General features: G+C 37.5%; 1 protein-coding gene across 1 annotated transcript; it reads left to right on the top strand.

The window, feature by feature from the left end:
* Window positions 1–9531: 9531 nt before the first annotated feature.
* On the top strand, window positions 9532–14389 carry LOC141391053 (uncharacterized). The gene is made up of 8 exons (XM_073963974.1): window positions 9532–9876; window positions 9932–10089; window positions 12594–12707; window positions 13236–13264; window positions 13365–13654; window positions 13748–13899; window positions 13996–14109; window positions 14215–14389. Exons 1-8 carry the CDS (start codon window positions 9730–9732, stop codon window positions 14333–14335), a joined length of 1125 nt encoding a protein of 374 aa, XP_073820075.1. The 5' UTR covers window positions 9532–9729; the 3' UTR covers window positions 14336–14389.
* Window positions 14390–19804: the final 5415 nt, after the last annotated feature.

A 19804-nucleotide genomic window follows, 5' to 3' on the forward strand; every position in this document is an offset into this window, starting at 1 on the left:
CATCAAATGTGTCTTTTTAGTCCTTTTTTCGCAAATCTTTCGAAAACTCCTTTAAAATGTGATCATATCAAACCCATATCAAAATTTTACTATAAGTCTCAGAATACACCAAATCTCTAAATCTTATCTAATCGCCAGGTATCTCTAAAAATGAAAAACACGTTTTAGGTTTAAAGTCGGACTTCATCTGAGTTTATTAAAAATTTCCCACAAAACATAATTTTAGAGAGATGACGTCAATGACAAAAATATTCTTCGTAATATTTCACTATGGGTCACCAAAGAAATGAAATGTCTTTTTTACATTATATGTATATCATGAAAATATTACTACCAATTTTGCTGAAAAAAATATTTCCCATTTTTTTTATGAAATTTGTTCCTTCTTTTTTCGAGTTGATACATGAAAGTAATATGAAACTTGTTTCTAGGTGAAAATTGTCAAAATTTCATTACGAGTTTCAGAATAAACCATGTATCTCGGTATGCTAGTTTTCTAAGAAAATTAGGATACAAATTTAAACATTTTAGGATGAAATTATTTGTTTTAATTTTGGACTGTTAATTTTATATAATTCCATAATGGATCAAAATCTAACAAAATCCTTCACTTTTTGGAGATATTGTTAAAACAAGTGAGCAAAGGCTATAGTCGGGTCGGAGCTGATTATGTGCTACCCTACACCTCTACCCCTGTGCATAAGCTTTATACTGTTAAACATTTATTTTAGGGATTATTACCCTAATTCAATATGCTTCTTCCTCTCTGCGATAAAAATTGCGAAATGTAAAGTAATTGCAAAAAAAATTGTGATATCTTCCTTCTTTGACCACTTTCGCCAACTTACTTTGCATCAATGTAAAGGCGATATTTTCTTCGTACATTGATAGGCTTTGCCGTTGGAATACCGTACTAGAAGTCGAGATATTCGCAAAAGAATAAAACTTTGAACCCGAATATTGTCCGACTATCACCAAAAGGGCTTCTTCCTCTGTGGCACTCGCATCAACTCCCAAAATTTCATGACTCCATCTTTTAACCACCTACACCAACCTAGTTTGCATCAATGTAAAGGAGAATCTTTCTTCTTCCATTGACGATCTTTCCTTTTGGAATACCCAACTAGAAGCGGAGATATTCGCATAAAACTTTGAATATTTTCCAGATAAGTTGTTTACCCATTCCGACCCCTAAAAAATACCTGAGCATCATCAAAATCAATAGGCGTCTTCCTCTGTGGGACTTCCAACAATGTCCAAAAATCCGATCAAAATTCCGACTGTAGCGTGTATACAAAAAAAAAAAAAAAAATTGAAAAATGGAATGCATTACCGAATTTCCGTTGTTATTCCGTTGTTTGGCCACTTACGCCATCCTACTTTGCATCATTGTAAAGATGGGATTTTCTACTTTTGCTTTGGAAGGTCCCCAAGCAAAGCTGTGATATTCGTCATTATAATTAAAATCGCAACAATGAAAAGTTGGGTTTCATTAGCGACTATTGCGATATATTCGTTGTTTGACCACTTGCGACAACCTACTCGTCATCGTTAGAAAGGTAATATTTTTTACTTTGATTGTTGGAAAAACGATGACTTTATCTATAAATACGTTTTTGACCTATTCCGACCGCTAAATATTATCCGACTATCACCAAAATCAATTGTCTTCTTCCCCTCCCGGACCCCCATCAACAGCCAAAGTTTGGTGAATATCCGATCAAAAGTGTGACCTGTAGCGTGATTACAAGGTTTAGATGGACAGACGGACGGAAGGACACACATAGCCCGATCGACTCAGCTCGTCGAGACAATCATTTTGATATATATTAGTGTGGGTCTACGACCATTATTTCGATGCGTTACAAACAAATGTAGGGATATTGGCAGATGGGGAAAATGCTACGGAAGAAGCACCAAACATTGATGAAACAATGGTTAAAGATGCCATCAACAGTTTCAAACCTTTTATAGCAGCGGGACCAGAGCAGGTCTTTCCGGCCTTATTCCAAAAGGAGGTGGACTATATTTCGTCCAAATTAGCTGGTATCTTCAACGCATGCTTAAAATTTGCGTATACTCCTAAAGCCTGGCAGGAGGCGAGGGTAGTGGTTATCCCCAAACATGGAAAGGCTAGCTACGCAATTCCTAAGTCTTATCGCCCGATAAGTCTAACTTCTTTCTTACTCAAAAACATGGAAAGTATAGTCGATACCATGATTAAGAGAAAGGTCCCAAACAATATGCTTAAATACAAACAACATGCATACGTTAAAGGCAGATCAGTGGAAACCGCTTAACATGAGGTAGTACACCACATATACTGGCAGTATGCATTGACATCGAGGGTGCTTTCAATAACGTCAGCACTGAAACCCTTATCCAATCCTTAGATAATTTTTATGTGGACCGGGCCCTAAGGAACTGTGTAAGCAATATGCTAAGGAATAGGTGGATAAGTTGCGGGCTACACGACGTAACGAAACGGGATAAAGTTGGTCAGGGAACGCCACAGGGGGGATTTTGTCACCTCTCCTGTCGGTTACTAACAAAAATAGCCTACTGGGGACTTTAACCAAAGAGGGATTTGAACCAGTCTGTTATGCAGACGACGTTATAATACTTCTGAGGGGAAAGAACCCAAATGTATATTCAACAAATTATTTTAAATGGAGCGCTCAAAATCTTCTGTATGAATTCATAACGAAAAACCATCAATAAGATATTTGTAGTATCCAATAACAACTACAATCTGGATAAAAATTGTAAAATATGGCGCTAAACCCTATATCATGGCAAACTTTCAAAATACCGAAAATCGGGAGGCGCTATATGAAGGCGTGGACCCCTAATGAAGATTAAATACCAAATTACAGACATTTCAATTGATTATTATGGCCATAACCTTGAAAATACCGAAAATCGTGATGTACCGTTCTTTGGGGACCATATTAAGGCGTGGGCCTGTTCCGACAAATTTCTGGGGGAAAGTTTTATACCACCAACAAAGACTAAATAAAACGTTTCAGCCATTTCGGAGGGATACACAACCTTCAAAATACCGAAAATCGGGAGGTACCGTTCTATGGGGGCTATATGAAGGTGTGGACGTATACCGACATATTTAGAGGGGGAAGTTCAATACACCCAACGAAGACTAAATACCAAATTTCAGCCGTATCGATAAATTATTGTGGCCATAACCTTAAAAATACCGAAACTCGGTTGGTACCGTTCTATGAGGACTATATCAAACCGTGGACCGATATAGCCCATTTGCAATACCAAACACTATATACCATGCCAAACTACAAAGCTCTAATATAAAAATTGCGAGCTGTATCCTGATTTCAACAGACGGACGGACATTGTTATATCGACTTAGAATTTTACCCTGATCAAGAATATATGTATATACTTTATAGGGTCTCCGATGAATATTTCGATGTGTTACAAACGGAATGACAAATGTAATTATACCCTCCATATTATGGTGGAAGGCATAACAAGGGCGGATAACAATGTTATATGTTATGGTTACTGATTTCTTTTATTCAGAGACTCATAGTGAAATTTTAGTTGTAAAGTTGCTAAAGACACTATATACCTAAAATACAAGGATTCCAATCTTATCTCGAATATTTCGAAAAAACTAGAAATGGGCGTAACCTGCCCCGCCTACTTTGGTTACTTTCCGATGTAAACTTTAAAAACGACGATACACGTGTCTCATATTTTTAGCACTAGGTTTTTCCCATCATTTAAAAAAATTGGATTTTGTTGCACAGACCTACAGAACAATGCTTGTGAACTAGACTATGTAAACTGTCGACTGGTGTATGAAAATATGGGAACTCGAGCAAAGTCCTCCCCCAAGAGTTATTATGGGGAGTGGCAACATATAACTGTCGTCTGCTAGATTTTTTGCAATGTTTGCTGTTCTCGCACTTTTTAAACAAATTGGTAAAGGAAAGCATTTTTTGACAAGTTCTTCTTTTTTGTTAAGATGGTACTGGAACGTAGCTACAGTGTATTAATTTTAGATTGAGCGGATATGACAGCAGTACCTAATTTTGGACAGGATACGGGAGGTATAAAGATTGTTTTCAAGGTGGCCCCTCAAATAAAATTTGTTTATATAATTTTTGAACATTGTGCTTCCAATAAGTCAAAGTTTACAAAAAAATCTAATTTTTTCGGGATTTGTTTTCAAAATACAAAATACTTCATTATTATTCAAAGGAGAAATATACGTTCTCTCAATATGAAAATGAGAAGTTTGGACATAATGAATTCCAACTCAAACCAAATATAATAGGTATGAAAGTCATATTTCGACTTTGGTGCAGAAAACTATCGTATCCTATATGTATGTATATAAATCTATGTTGTTTTTATGAAAAGTACATATTTGTTTTAAATCTGTGTCGAGTTTAACTGTATTCGACCAGTTTTTTTCAGACTAAACTCCGAATTTCATCTAATGTGGGCAGACATAGTGTAATTGGGGCACTATACACATCAAATAAATCGAATATATATTGGAGCAATATCGAAATTTGAACAGATTTCCAGTAAAATCAATAGACTGTGTCAAACAATTAGCATCTCCAAATTGCATCCCAATTGAACAACAAATGCGACATGAACTTTTCTTTTAAAAGTACTTGGGCACACGGACGAATATACATAAATAGAACCAGAAGGTGAGGATATGTCGGTAACTAAGGCGGCTACGTTTCTATCTTCTTTCCTTCAGCGTGTTATGCACACACATTGTAGTAGTACATACCAATTATCACACTCTGGTGAAGGTAAAAAAAATATAAACTGCTATGTCCATTCATTCATCTACTGTTCCATAATACATTCCACTTCTGATTTCACAATTTTTCATTCTTTTTTTCTTCACAACAATTAGTAAGAAATATTGCTGGATGGGAGATGTTCTAGGTATGTTAAAGAAGAAGTCACGACATTGCTCCAGTTTACAAATAATAAGATTAACAACAACAATATGTACTTGTACATCATAACCATGCCTAATAATGAGTAATGTTTAAGCACGTTCTCTGGAAACAGGAAACCTTAGACTTTTCAATTATCACCTTTCTATTGGGGCCAAAAAAGTTTAAACTCGAATCATTTGTGTAAACAATTGGAAAACAACTCTTGACAGAAATAGGCAATACGTTAAAACCACACACACAGTGGTCCAATTTGTACGGGCGGGCCCAACAAAAACAAAAACATTGTTTTCATTAAAGGTACCGCACGACTTTTAACCGAGTTAAAAAAATAATAAACAGACTCCTCGCAAAAAATGATCAACATAGCAATCAGGTCCACGATTTATTTGCCGCTTTTAAGCCACTTCATAGGGTGGCAAGCGAGGGGAAGATGGAACCTTTTTTGACGTAAACTGTATTGTAAAACTTACCGAGACAGCCAACTAATATTATAATTATTCCAAACAAAGGGGATTATTTGTAAAACTTATACAACAGAAGTTAAAAACAAACCTATTATGAATATTATTTTGACATATGTACATACATTTCTTTATAAAAATATTACGGTTTTTATACCCTACATCACCCTGTGTTAAAGGATATTATGTCTTTGTGCATTTGTATGTGTGTACGAGAAAGCTGGCCACCTACAGAACATGTGTTCAATAAGCCGAACTAAGAAAAGATCTCCATTCCTCTCTATTTTATTTTCTGCCAATTCGGAATATCGTGTTTTCCTATTTCGTCTTCCACTTATTGACTCCATCTAAGACTTGGACTTCCAGTTCTGCATGTACCGCCATGGGGTCATATGTATACGCATTTTTAGTGGGGTTATCAGCGCATATTCTCAAGGTATGGTCTACAGTTCGTGGTTCATAAGACGTCCATATTCACCGTCAATGCGGATTGGGCCATAGATTTTTCGAAGAAATTTCCTCTCGAAGACACCAAACAATGCCTTATCTGCTTACGCAAGTACCCATGCTTCGGAACCATACATTAGCACGGGTAGTATCGGTGTTTTGTAGAGCTTTAGTTTTGTTTGACGAGATGTGGCTCTATTCTTAAACTGCCTACTTAACCCAAAGTAGCATTTGTTGGCCAACGCCATTCTTCTTCTTATTTCATAACTGATGTTGTTTGTTGTGCTTATGATGGTACCGTGGTAGAGAAAGCCTTTTACTACCTCAAAATTGTAGGTACCAACATTCACAGTTGGTGCAAGATCTGTGGACGTATTACGCGTCGATACCATCAACTTTATTTTATCGGCGTTTACCGTCAGACCGGCTTTAACAGATTCTCTTTTGACTTTTTCAGAGGTCAATGTCGTCGGCATAAGCAAGTTATACGTGGCTGTTTGTGTATATTATCCCACTTCTTTTGGTTTTCGCATCACGTATAAGAAGAAGAGATCACACGTAGGCCGTTTCTTTGTCTGAAACTCTTTTGGTAGGTCTTTTTCAGGGTTTGTCTCAAGATAAATATCTGGGTTATAGCTGTCTGTACCTCATCTTGGCTAGGCGGTATACACTCGATACCATCTTCTGGGATTGGATCCGTGGTATCTTCGTCGCCTCCGTTAGTATTGCATACCAACAGTTTGGAAAAATGGCCTTTCCATAACCGGAGCACAATCGGAACAATCGGAAGAGTGACGCGAATACGAATAATATATTTGTTCACATAGCCAATCCTCTTCAAATGTCAACCTCACCCACTGTCTACTTGTGACTTGGTGTCCTCTGTTCACGCAAACGAGGTTCTGGCGACCGATCTTGGGCGGTATAACCTTAACTCACTGCATGGAAGAAATACCTGCAGCACTACCAAATTATCTGTAAGAGCCAACTGGAAGTACTTGGGGAATAGGGTCTCCAGATATCTGCGTTGTTATGGCGGACAAGGCAGTAGGGATGGCAGCGGATGAGCCCATATAAGTCAACGGTGGCGACCACAGGTTTCGAAGAAGTGTACGCTCACCCTTAGACGTTGTTGAGTGCCAGGCTCTCCAAACTTCTCCTAGTGCTCATAAGCAAAGAAGAAATCCTGACGAATTTTGTAACCATAACACATGAAAGAACCGAAAGAAATTTTAATCGCCCAGGAGGTCACAGGCATATGCCAAATCTTATCGCAAATGCTCCACATGTCTGGAGGGGAGCACTTCATGTTCAGACAGTGTTTCAGAAACCCCTTTAGGTCCTGTGCTCCTCAAGAAGTTAAGCGAAAAAGAAAAAGAAGATAACCGGAACACACCATCTGTATATGTTACCGGATTCCCCTGCTCGTATCTACAGGAGGATGTGCCTGTACCAAATCCATCAGTTTGGTGTTTTACTCTTTGGTATAATTTTCGGACTTCATTATGGCTTCTGTACATCTCGATTTCATCCCTCTTTTTCTTGCGGGAAAGATATTTTTCTTCTCTCCTTTTCTCCCAAAACCTTTCTCGTGCGCTATGAGTAGCTACTGATTGTAGAGTAGCCATATATGCCGCATTCTTCTCTTCTGTAGCAGCACGGCACTCCTGGTCATACCATGTATTCCTTGGTGGAGCCCTGTAGTGTCCGAGAATGGATTTTGTGGCTGTTTGCATGGAGTGTGCAAAACTTTGCCACTGTGCTGGTATGTTATCGGGACAAAGGGTGTTTTCATTAAGTAAATGGGCTAGTTGAGTGGAATATGTTGTGTCTATCTGTTGTGTTTGCAGCTTACCGATGTCCAACTTCCGTGTTGTGTCTGTTCGTACTTTATTTGCTACGTTTAGACGCAGTGATCCGAGTCGATGTTTGCTCCTTGAAACGAGCGTGTTGGATGCTCGATGAATGTCTTTTATCAATCTCAACGTGATGAATTTGGTTTCGGTTTTTTGATCTGGTGACAGCCATGGGCCCTTATGAATATTAAGATGCTTAAATCTGGTGCTGTTTTTTGCTGAAAATTTTACATTTATGTGAATTGCGGCAAGTCTGAAGACCAGATGTTTTAACCTTAAACTAACTATAAATCCGCAACCAAATTCGTGTTTCTGTCATGGCAGCAATAATACAATGTATTACGTTTAGATGTTGTTGTGATGGATTTACCATTCCATCGAATTTCCTGTATGGCTGTAAAGTCGGCCTTATACTTTTCAAGAGTACAAGTGCCAATGCAACTTTAGAGGGTTTTGTTTGTTTTTGTTAAATTCAGCTTCCCAGGTGATACCACGGGGAGGTTAGTGTCCGCTTGAGATGAAAGAGGGACCAAGATAAATCATGGACTTTGCCATGTCAAAGCAGGTCAGGACCGTTGCTTGGTATCTTTCATCCTCATACGCCAACCCACGAGATAGACCGACAGTTCACTTTAAGGATATACATGAAATCACATTCTGAATCGATTTATTCATGTCCGTCCGTCTGTCCATGTATTTTTTTGTAATCAATGTACAGGGCGCATTTATTATTTTATCCAACTGGCAATTGAAATTGTCTATATAATGAATACTATTTTTTTATTCGAATTACTTCTATTATGTCATTTATGTATGTAGTTCTAAATGAAGATGTATCTATGTACATGTCAATATAATAAAAGACTTGTTATGACTGAAATGCATGCATATTTTCCGTTCAAAAACTCATCGGGTTTCCAAAGCAATTTAGATGGATAAAGTACCCCTTAAGAAGTGACGTATTTTCATGCGACACTTTTGTTATTTGTCTTAGTAATTGTCAAAGTATTGTCAAGTGTCAACATAAAAACGAATTGAACGTCTACATATTAAGTTCTAGAAAATAGATATACTTTTGATAGATGAACGGACGGACCACAGTTTCTCCTTCGCTATGCTTTCTTTCCCCTCCTTTATTTCGCGCGCGCTCTCTCTCTCTCTCTCTTACTCCTTTGACGGTGGTTAATGGGATTTGTTGCTGCTTTAACAAGAATTAACCGATGTGACAATCACGATGACATGTTTGCACACTTGGTCTGACTTGGTCAGTGTAAGCAGAGAACGAACCAACGACTACAAATGAAGAAAAATAAACAAAATCAAGAAAAATTGTATCCATCTCGAAAAACATTACCATTTCGCATCACTCTTAATGCTGGTATATGATGTACCGCATTCGGTTTAACGAACACTCGATTCCGTGTCGTTCTGAGCTGAACCGTAATACCTCAGTTCGTAAGTCGTCACTGAAACCTTAACATTGTGCGACAAAGAGGATTAAAAGTGGCCAACACCACAATCGCACGACTCTGGCAGAGGAAATGCAAGGACCTTATTAAAACTGCATAATTAATTACTTTACATTGCAGATTAACTGTAGCATTCACTGCGTTGTAGCGACAGCGCACGAAAAGGACGAAACTAGAAAGTAAAGCAATAGCAACAACAGGAGCATAACAACAACAATTACAACAGTGGTCAGACTTTTCATTTCGTTTTTCGAAACAAGACAAGCGAAGAAACAAGAAATAATTCAACAATTATTATTTGTACACAGCCATTCGATATCCTCCCCGGGGCAGGGCAGGAAGAATCATTGCTGATTAGATGACCATTGTCTCGCCGACCGGCGTTCACTTTCGTATGCACTGGAGTAGATTTTGATTAAATATTACAATTATTAATTGTATCTAATTAAATCCGCTCACACCCACCCACTGATTATTTGAAAGCAAGCAGACGAAGGAGGTTCGAGACTTACAAAAAAAGAAAGATATGCAACTTTATTGTTTGATTACAACGATGGTTGTGGCAACGTCTTGCTTGCCACCCATTCAAGGGCATGTGACGAATAGTGGAAATTCGACCATACTGAAAAGGAGTCGACGTTATTTGGACTTTACTAAGGGAGCTCGTATGTCGGTAAGTAGAGTGTATTAAATGGAACTCAAATTTGAAATAATGCCCTCACTTTCAGTGGCGTTGTAATGTGAAGAATAACATTCTGAAGGAGAATACTCTATGGGCCTATGGCTACGGTTTTCGGGCAAATTTCCCCTTTCCCGATAAATCGGAAAGACGTCGACCCTTCTTCAAGAGGGACGTTTTTCAAGGCTTATCTGATGTGTTGGAAGGGTAAGGCTGAACTTATCTCAGTTTAGGTTAAGAGCTTATGGCCACTTACAAAATTTTATTGGCCCATTTTAAAGTACAGGTAGAATAGAATGTATTGAAAAAAACGTCGAGTCGAGTTATTGTGATTTGTATGTTACTTCGAAGTTTTAAACGCGATTTTCTCGAAATGGCATTTCGATAAATGCTCTGTAGCCCACTGTAGCTCAAAAACGGATGATCCGATCTTCATATGTTTTTGTGGGATAATTATACATATAAAAAGCTTGCACTTAAGCGAGAGACTTTTAAAATTTTTTTGACGGCTTTATGGCGAAAAAACTATAATTTTTTAGTTAAAATCGAAATTTTAATTTTGACAGTTCACATTTTTTTAAATTGATAGGTTTTAATTCCGTTTCACTTAAGTGCAACATTATTAGGTTCTTAATGATCCCAAAAGAAAAAAAAAAAACATATGCAGAACGAATTATACGTTTTGGAGCTACAGTGGGAACCACAAACCGCGAAAGAGAAATATCGGAAGAAGAGAAGAGAGGAGAAGCGTATTTTCGGGAGAAAAAAGAAAGAGCAAAAAAAAACGTGAGCGGAGAAACTTGAGATGTTCAGGAGTCAGAATGAAGTCCGCACATTTTACCAGAGTGTAAAACACCAGACTGAAGGGTATGGTTCAGGCACATTCTCCTGCAAAGATCATGAAGGGAATCTGGTAGCTGGTACAGATAGCGTACTGAGGATCTGGAAGGAGCATTTCATGAAGCTCTTAGTATCGAATATGGGCGGCGATAAAGATACACCAGAACCAATTGCAAACGACGACGTTGAATGTATTCCACATAGCCAAAGCTAAGTCATGACAGCAATTAATCGGCTGAAAAACAATAAAGCAGCAGGAGTTGATGGGCTGCCCGCCAAAAAGTTTAAGACCGGTGGCGAAATGCTGATAAGGAGTATGCATCAGTTAATTACCGAAATTTGGCAGGAAGAGAGCATACCCAACGATTGGAACCTCAGCCTCCTATGTCCCGTACACAAAAAAGGAGACAAGACGGTGTGTACAAATTACAGATGCATAAGTCTGCTCCCAATCGCATACAAAGTGCTGTCGAGTGTACTGTGTGAACGTTTAAAAGCCATGGCCAATAACATAATCGGGTCATACCAATGCTGTTTTAGACCTGGTAAATCGATAATTGACCAAATCTTCACACTGCGCCAAATACTGGGGAAGACCCACGAAAGACAGATCGACACACACCACCTGTTCGTCGACTATAAGGCCGCCTTCGACAGCCCAATTCGATCAAAGGTGTTCCAAGCCATGTCTGAGTTTGGTATCTCTGCAAAACTTATAAGATTATCAGCTGTTTAAGTAGGAAAGAACCTCTCGGAACCTTTTGAAACAAAACGAGGTTTCAGGCAAGGTGACAGCCTATCGTGTGACCTATTTAACATTCTATTGGAAAAGGTAATACGAGAAGCGAATGTATATACCGATAGAGATAAAAATAGCACTATATTCAATAAGGATATAATGTTACTGGCCTACGCAGACGATATTGCGAAAATTGAAAAAGAGTCTGCCAAAGTGGGTCTGGCAGTCAACGGCGATAAGACAAAGTTTATGGTATCAACACGCAAGACGTCCAGTAGACTCGGACCAACTGTTGATGTTCAGAACTACAATTTTCAGGTAGTAAATGACTTTATTTACCTCGGCACCGCCATAAATAAAACGAACAACATCAATTTTGAAATCGAAAGAAGAATAATATTGGCCAAAAGATGCTTCTTTGGTCTAAGTAAACAGTTTAAAAGTAAAACCACCTCTCGTCAAACAAAACTTACACTCTACCAGACACTGATACTACCCGTACTTATGTGTGGGTCTGAAGCATGGGTACTTGCGAAAGCAGATGAGGCAGAACTTGGTGAATACCGACGTCGTATGAACCACATGTTATACCAGCCGACCGACATCGATATAGTAAAACGTATCGAACTACAACGATTGCGTTGGCTTGACCTTTTCAGCAGGATGGATAAAGATGCCCCCGCCAAAAAGGCATTTGAGCCACTCGACGATATACGCCCCAAGGGAAGGCCAAAACTCCGATGGAAAGACCAAGTAGAAGAAGATATCACAAAACATGACATCCAAAATTGGAGAAGTAAAGCAAAAGATCGGTGCGTTTGGAAATCTATTCTTAGTTCGGCTTATGAACAAGACGTTCTCTTTAATATAAAAGCCATCTAATCATAATCAGGGAACCACAAACTGCTTTAATAACAACAGTGTTTCGTAGGCGGCCATTCGTCTGAACACTGTGCAATGTTTTCAAAAAAAAAAAAAAATCCGAAAGTAGCTCAAGGTGTGATCTATCAGATGAAAACACAATCTTCTAATAAATATTTCTTGTAAAAAATTCATAAAAAATAAATTTTTCGTGCTCAATAATAACAACTTAAATAAAGACAGTATTAACGGTTTTTTTTTTAATTTTCAGACATGGTTTTGATGGTCAAGCTTGCCTTTTAAAGTCCTTTTGTACGGCCCGTATGAGTGATGAATCGAATCTAGGCAAAGGCATGCTGTTCAAACTTCTAAAGTTATTATTTACGTAAGTACATAAATGCATACATATATACATACATACATATTTATGAAGATGAGTTCCACATAACGAACAGATAATGGATGGATTCACAAACTGATGAATTTTTGGAGTTTAAAATCAGCTTACGTCGTTTTAAACCATAAAATACTCATAGCGGATTTCCAAAACTTTTTCCCTTTATGCCCTATCAGCTTTTGAACAGTGTCCCAATACCGAGATACATTTTCACAAACCATTTCAAGTTTTTTTTGGTTCTATTTTTCACGCATTTTTTATTTTTACAACTGCTAATTAGGGCAGTAGAATATTTAGAAACAGTTTAGTGAATTAATCGTGTTTAGCCTGACCTGACACGGTTCAACAATAAATGCAATTAACACATTTAGGCACGGACTAGATTCGAAAATAAAAACAAACGAGAACGCTAAATTGATTGTTTCACAACTACAATCTGCTAGACAACATAAAAACGTATCAGGCTGATGCAGTAAAATTGGGTGTAATCTGGAACTCAATTTATCCGATTTACAGTCGGTGGCAAATACTTGAGACGCATTCACGTAAGAAATTGTCTTTCGAACCAGTGCGAGCACAACAAAAGAAACGATTACTTCCCTCGAGTCAAACACAAAGTAACTTAAAAAATGTTCTGCAACGAAGTGTTGCGGGGGTGTGTTGCCGTTGCTATCGTCCTGTTTTTTACGCATTCAACCACGAATTTAGCCAGCGCTTCCTTGTTGGTTACGGAGCAGGCATCAAGTTCAAGTGATACGGATAAGGAAATTGCATTTATTTCCGTTAACGGAAGTCATCTAGATGTCAGCAAAACAACATTGAGCATTGCCGCCGCTGACGGGGGATTGACAGTCAACAACAGGACAGCAGACGAACAACGTCCACTGAAACGAAAAAAGAGATATTTAGATTTCATCAAAGGCAGTCGTATGGCTGTGGGTATTGCAATGCATTTGTGTCCTTATAAGTGTCACACGTTGAGAGGTTGAGGATGTTAATCGGTTGTGTATTTCTGGTTTATTCCACAGTTTCGGTTCAATGTTAAGAACAATGTTATACCCGGTTCAACTATATGGGCCAATGGTTGGGGTTTTCGTTGCAATTATCCCATAGAAAATAATGAGGTAACGCGCCCATTTAGACGTGATACCTATGACCTTTTGGGCGAATTAATGGATAGGTATGTTTTCCGAACGTGGACTAGATAGAATACTTTTCCCTAAGTCCATGTCCCAAATGTAGAATCAAGTTGTCATTTGAAAACAATTTTTTTTAGAAGTGGCTTTGATGGTCAAGCTTGTATGTTGAAAGCATACTGTGCTGCCCATATTGATGATGGAACAAAGTGGAATAATGGCATGCTGTTCAAACTAATGAAATACATTTTTACGTAAGATCCATTATTTACATTGTTATTGTGGTGTATTTCATGTATTCCGATTTTCGTTTATTGTCATCTCTCTAATCCGAACTTCTAATTTCATTATCTTTTCAGATTGACCGATGAGGATAGGCGACATTTCCCCCACCTGAATCATGATAACTGCAAACAGATTTTACATAGCCACTGTCCGCTGAGTTTCAATAGCATTTCGCCCTACACCGATGATGTTTGATATCGTTTGATTTTGGAAAGTATTGTAATTTTTATTATTTTAGTACAAAATAAATTTAAGCACTTCTTACAAATGTTGAACCTATTAATTCTCTTAAAAAAAAATAACCTTCTAAAGTGGCCTATATTAAACCACTGGTTGTTGTGGCGACCACCAAAGGAAGTATGTCATAGCATTTAAAAAATATTAAAATTTTGGTGGAGAGGTATGGAAAATATATTTATTGTTATTTGGAGTGAAGTTTTAATATTTTGAACCCATGTAGGGCACAACAAACCAATTAAGAAAGGTATCAAAATTAGGCAGGGCCCTATATATGACCAACACGATTTAGTATTTGGCGATTTTGTTTTCTAGACCAAATTGCGTCACATTTTCCTAATTTCATCAAAATACCTGTCCGATTTTGTATGCTTCAAGTACAGGTAATCGGGCAAAAATTTATATAGGAACCATATCCAAATTCGAACCGTCCCAATTATGTCAAATTATTTAAATTTCGTCAAGTGGGCTTGGTGCATCAAATGCCTGAAATCGGACGAAAATATTTGTATGTGAGATATCCGAATCTTAACTGTTTTCAAAATAATTTGGAAAATGTATTACTAAACCAAATTACGTCATACATACCAAATTTCATTGAAATTTAGCACACATAGCGTGGACATACGGACGGCCTTGCATAAATCGATTCAGAAAGTGATCACAGTGCTCTTGAAGTTACTTTCAATGGAAGGTGCTTCCACCTGGGAAGTTTTTGCGGATTCTGAAACTACAATGGACTTGTGGTTTCCAAACAAAATCATAAAAACCTAAAAAATCCCTAAAAATGTCAATTTGAATCGTGATTTATTTAAAAAGCGCTCCCGAGATTTTTTTCCCATCTATGAACATTGTAGTTTCCACCTTCCATTTAAAGTTGCTTCAAGAGCACCGTGTGATCCTATGTATAACCATAAAAGAAACTATGGGCCTGTCTCGTTTCCTTATATGTGTTACATACAAATGCACAAATACATAATATAATTTACCACAGTGTGATGTAGGGTATATATACCAAAATGAATGTATCGACGAGCTGAGTCGATCTGGCTATGTGTGTCCGTCCGTCTGTCCATAAAAACTTTGTAATCACGCTACAGGTCGCAATTTTGATCGGATCGTCACGAAATTTTGGTGGTGGTCGGATAATATTTAGGGGTCGGAATGGGCAAAAAACTTATGTGGATAAAAAGACAACGTTTTTCCAAAGCGAATATCTCAGCTTATGTATGGGGTATACCAAAAGCAAGCAATGAAAGTAGAAAATATCACCTTTCTAATGAAGTAAAGTAGGTTCTCGTAGGTGATTAAACAACGAAGATATCACAATAATCGCAAATAAAACCCAAATTTTCATTTTTTTTGCGATTTTAATAATAACGACGAATATCACAGCTTTGGTTGGGGACTTTCCAAAAGCAAAGCCTGACTATGAAAGTAGAAGATTTCCTCTTTACAATGATGCAAACTAGGTCGGCGTAGGTGACCAACTAACGGAGATATCGCAATAGTCGGTAATACATCCCATCTATACATTTTTGGGAAAACACGCTACAGGTCGCAATTTTGATCGGATCGTCACGAAATTTCGAGGGTTAATGGAGGTCTCACAGAGGAAGAAGCCTATTGATTTTGGTGATGGTCGGAATGAGCAAAAAAATTATTTGGAGAAAAAGTCAACATTTTATTCCAAAGCAAATATATCAGCGTCTATAATTGGTATATAAAAAGCAAGACCTGGAAGGAAAGTAGAAAATATCACCTTTACAACGATGTAACGTAGGTTGTCGTAGGTGGTCAAACAACGAAGATATCGATATAGTCGCCAAAGAACCCAACATTTAATTTTTGCGATTTTAATAATAATGACGAATATCACCCCTTTGCAAAGCCTGACTAAGAAAGTAGAAAATACTTTCTTTAAAATTATGCAAACTAGGTTGGCGTAGGTGGTCAAATAATAGAGATATCGCAATAGTCGGTAATACATCCCTTTTTTCCACTTTTTCTGCAATCACACTACAGGTCGGAATTTTGTTTGGATCATCACGAAATTTTCTTACAGAGATGGAATCATATTGATGTTGGTGATGTCGATAGTGGTTAAATATAAAATTAAATATTAATTATTTTGGTTCAGTTCGCCTTAAGTCATTTGGTATAAAGGCCAGATAGGTGAAAACTTTCCTATCTCCCTGAAAGATACGTCCGTGAAAAGATTATGCACAGAGATAGTGGTGTAGGGTATCACATAGTCGGCCCCGTACCGACTATAGCCTTTTCTCACTTGTTTTATTATTATTTCTTTTATTTATTTTCCTAAAATCGTTATAAATAGAAATTAAATTAAACTAGCTGAACCCGGCGCGCTTTGCTGCCCCGACTACGATAAAATATAATGGAATGCCATAATTATATTAACGTTTTTAATATTTTAACGAATAAATATAGGAGATATGAATATATGCCTATTCAGGGTTGTTATGGAGCTACTATATTTATACCCTCAGCCTTTAGGCTATGAAGGGTATATACACTTTCATACGGGCAAAATGTGCCTCATCGAAATAATGGTTTTAGACCCCAAGTATGTTTGGACGAAATGTGTTTCAGACAATTTGGAGTCGATTGAGCAGTGTCCGTCCGTCTGTCTGTCTGTCTGGCTGGCTGGAGCGCACGATAACTCTCGAACGGATGAACCGATTCGGTTCAAATTTTGGCTTTCGTAATATTTTGCCCAAACTTAGTTTAAGTTCGAAGATGAGCTATATCGGTCCACTCCTTCCGGTACCTCCCCCACAAAAGTTCGAAAATGTTCGGAAAATTTGTGCGCACGATAACTCTTGAAGGGAGTAACCGATATGGTCCATACTTTGCCCATCGTGGAGCGTGTACCAGACTTAGATCAGGTTTTAATATGGACTCAATTGGTCCACTCCGTCGGGTACCTCCCACACAAAAATCTGGAAAAGTTCAGTTTAGGACCATCTCTCGAATCGCTTTGATTTTTGCTTTAGCAACTTGTATTCACTGCCCTCCATACGACGGTATAAGTTTCATCAGGGGCAAGTCCATACTTCCTGAGAAAATAGCCTGAAAGTTGCAAAAAACCCCTATGACACCGTGTGAGGAGGTTGGAGGGCAAAATAACTCTCGAACAGGTCTGCCGATTCGGTCCAAAGTTTGGTCTTAGTAATATTTTGTCCAAACATAGTTTAAGTTCGAAGATAAGCCATATCGGTCCACTCCTTCAGGTACCTCCCCCACAAAAGTTCAAAAATGTTCGGTAAAATTGTGCGTACGATAACTCTTGAAGAGAGTGGCCGAATTGGACCATACTTTACACATCTTAATATATCTACCAGATATAGATCAGGTTCAAATATGGACTATATTTGTTTACTCCATCCGGTATCTACCACACAAAATTTCGGATACATGTTCACTTTAAGACCTGCTTTCGAATCACTTTGATTTTTGTTGAAGCAACTTGCATTCGCTGCCTCAATTGCGATGGTAAAAGTTGTTTCAGGGGCAAGTCCATACTTCTTGAGCAAACATCCCTGAAGTTGTAAAAAACCCCTATGGTACCATATGTAGTGGCTGGAGATCCATTCTTTTTAGTATCTCCTCCGCAAAACTTTTGATCTCTAATCCTAATCAACATTTTTGTCAGTTCAAACGCCCAAAATTCCCTAAATACATGCGTTTTTTTGGGAAAAAATTCAATATACACAGGCTGAGGGTATATCTCTGTCGGCCAAGCCGACTGATACTTTTTTACTTGTTTTATTTAAGTTTTTTTTTAAGTTTCAGGAGGTAACACGCCTTCGAAAGCCTTTCCGCCTATAAGTATTCCTAATGATTTAGATATATCATAATAAAACATAAATCTTAAGAAGTCTTTCAAAGATATGATACCAAGGCTGTGGTTAAATCCAACTATAAGTACTTCTGTAAATAATGATGACTTTTACTGGCTGCTAAGTCTTCAAAATTTCATTGAAATTGAACATACGTAACAAAAACATTAAATAGACCGAAAATATATATGGGTAGCTATATTCCTATATGAACCGCTCTCGATATAATTTGTCATAATTTGTCTTCCATTCACATTTTGTGGATAAAATACGGAAAATCAGCCGAAAATATATATGGGAGCTATATTCTAATCTGAACCGATTTCGGTATAATTTGTCCCATTTATTTCTAGAACGAATTGCGTCACGCTTTCCAAATTTCAGTGAAATTGGACATATGTAGTGTGTCCAAATCTGAACCGGTCTCGATAGAATTTGGCACATTTATATTTAGAACAAATTCCGTCAGACATCCCAAATTTCAGCGACATTGGACATATACATATAGCGTGTTTAGAGCATCAAATACAGAAAATCGGCCTAAAATATAGATAGGAGCAATATCCAAATCTGAACCGATTTCGATATGATTTGGCACATTTATGTCTAGACCAAATCCCGTTACGCATTCCAAATTTCACATAAATTAGACATAAATAGCGAGTTTGGTTCATAAAATACAGGAAATCGGCCGAAAATATATACAGGAGCTATATCCAAATCTGAACCGATTTCGATATAATTTGGCACATTTATTTCTAGAACAAGTTCTGTAACACATTCCAAATTTCAGCGAAATTGGACATATATTGCGTGCTTGGTGCATAAACTACAGAAAATCGGCCGGAAATATATATGGGAGCTATATTCAAATCTGAACCGATCTCTATATAATTTAGCACGTTTATTTCTAGAAAAAATTCCGTCAGACCCTCCAAATTTCAGCGAAATTGAACATACACAGGGTGTTTGGTGCATAAAATGTGGAAAATCGGCCGAAAATATATATTGGAGCTATATCCAATTCTGAACCGTTTTCGATATAATTCGGCACATTTATGCCTAGACCAAATTCCGTTACACATTCCAAATTTCAGCGAAATTGGACGTATATAGCGTGTTTTCTGCATCAAATGCGGAAAATCGGCCGAAAATATATATGGGACCTATATTCAAATCTGAACCGATCTCTATATAATTTAGCACGTTTATTTCTAGAAAAAATTCCGTCAGACCCTCCAAATTTAAGCGAAATTGGACATATATAGCGTGTTTGGTGCATAAAATAAGGAAATCGGCCGAAAATATATGTGTATGGGAGCTATATCCAAATCTGAACCAATCTCAATATAATCTGGCACATTTATTTCTAGAACAAATTCCTTAAGAATTTCAAAATTTCATCGAAATTGGAAATAAATAGCATGTTTGGTACATAAAATAAGGAAATCGGCCGAAAATATATGTATGTGGGAGCTATATTCAAATCTGAACCGATTTGAATATAATTTGGTAAATTTATGTCTACATCAAATTCAGTCACGCATACAAAATTTGGAGATTG

This window comes from Musca autumnalis, unplaced genomic scaffold, assembly GCF_047663935.1.
Source record: "Musca autumnalis isolate F117 unplaced genomic scaffold, ASM4766393v1 scaffold_1, whole genome shotgun sequence".
Taxonomy (NCBI): Eukaryota; Metazoa; Arthropoda; class Insecta; order Diptera; family Muscidae; genus Musca; species Musca autumnalis.

Excerpts from the sequence above, each read along its gene's own strand:
- LOC141391053 (XM_073963974.1), top strand. The coding sequence starts at position 9,730 with ATGCAACTTTATTGTTTGATTACAACGATGGTTGTGGCAACGTCTTGC. Across the intron at positions 9,877-9,931 it reads CTAAGGGAGCTCGTATGTCG|TGGCGTTGTAATGTGAAGAA; the intron begins GTAAGTAGAGTG and ends CCTCACTTTCAG. Across the intron at positions 13,265-13,364 it reads AATACTTGAGACGCATTCAC|TGTTGCGGGGGTGTGTTGCC; the intron begins GTAAGAAATTGT and ends TCTGCAACGAAG.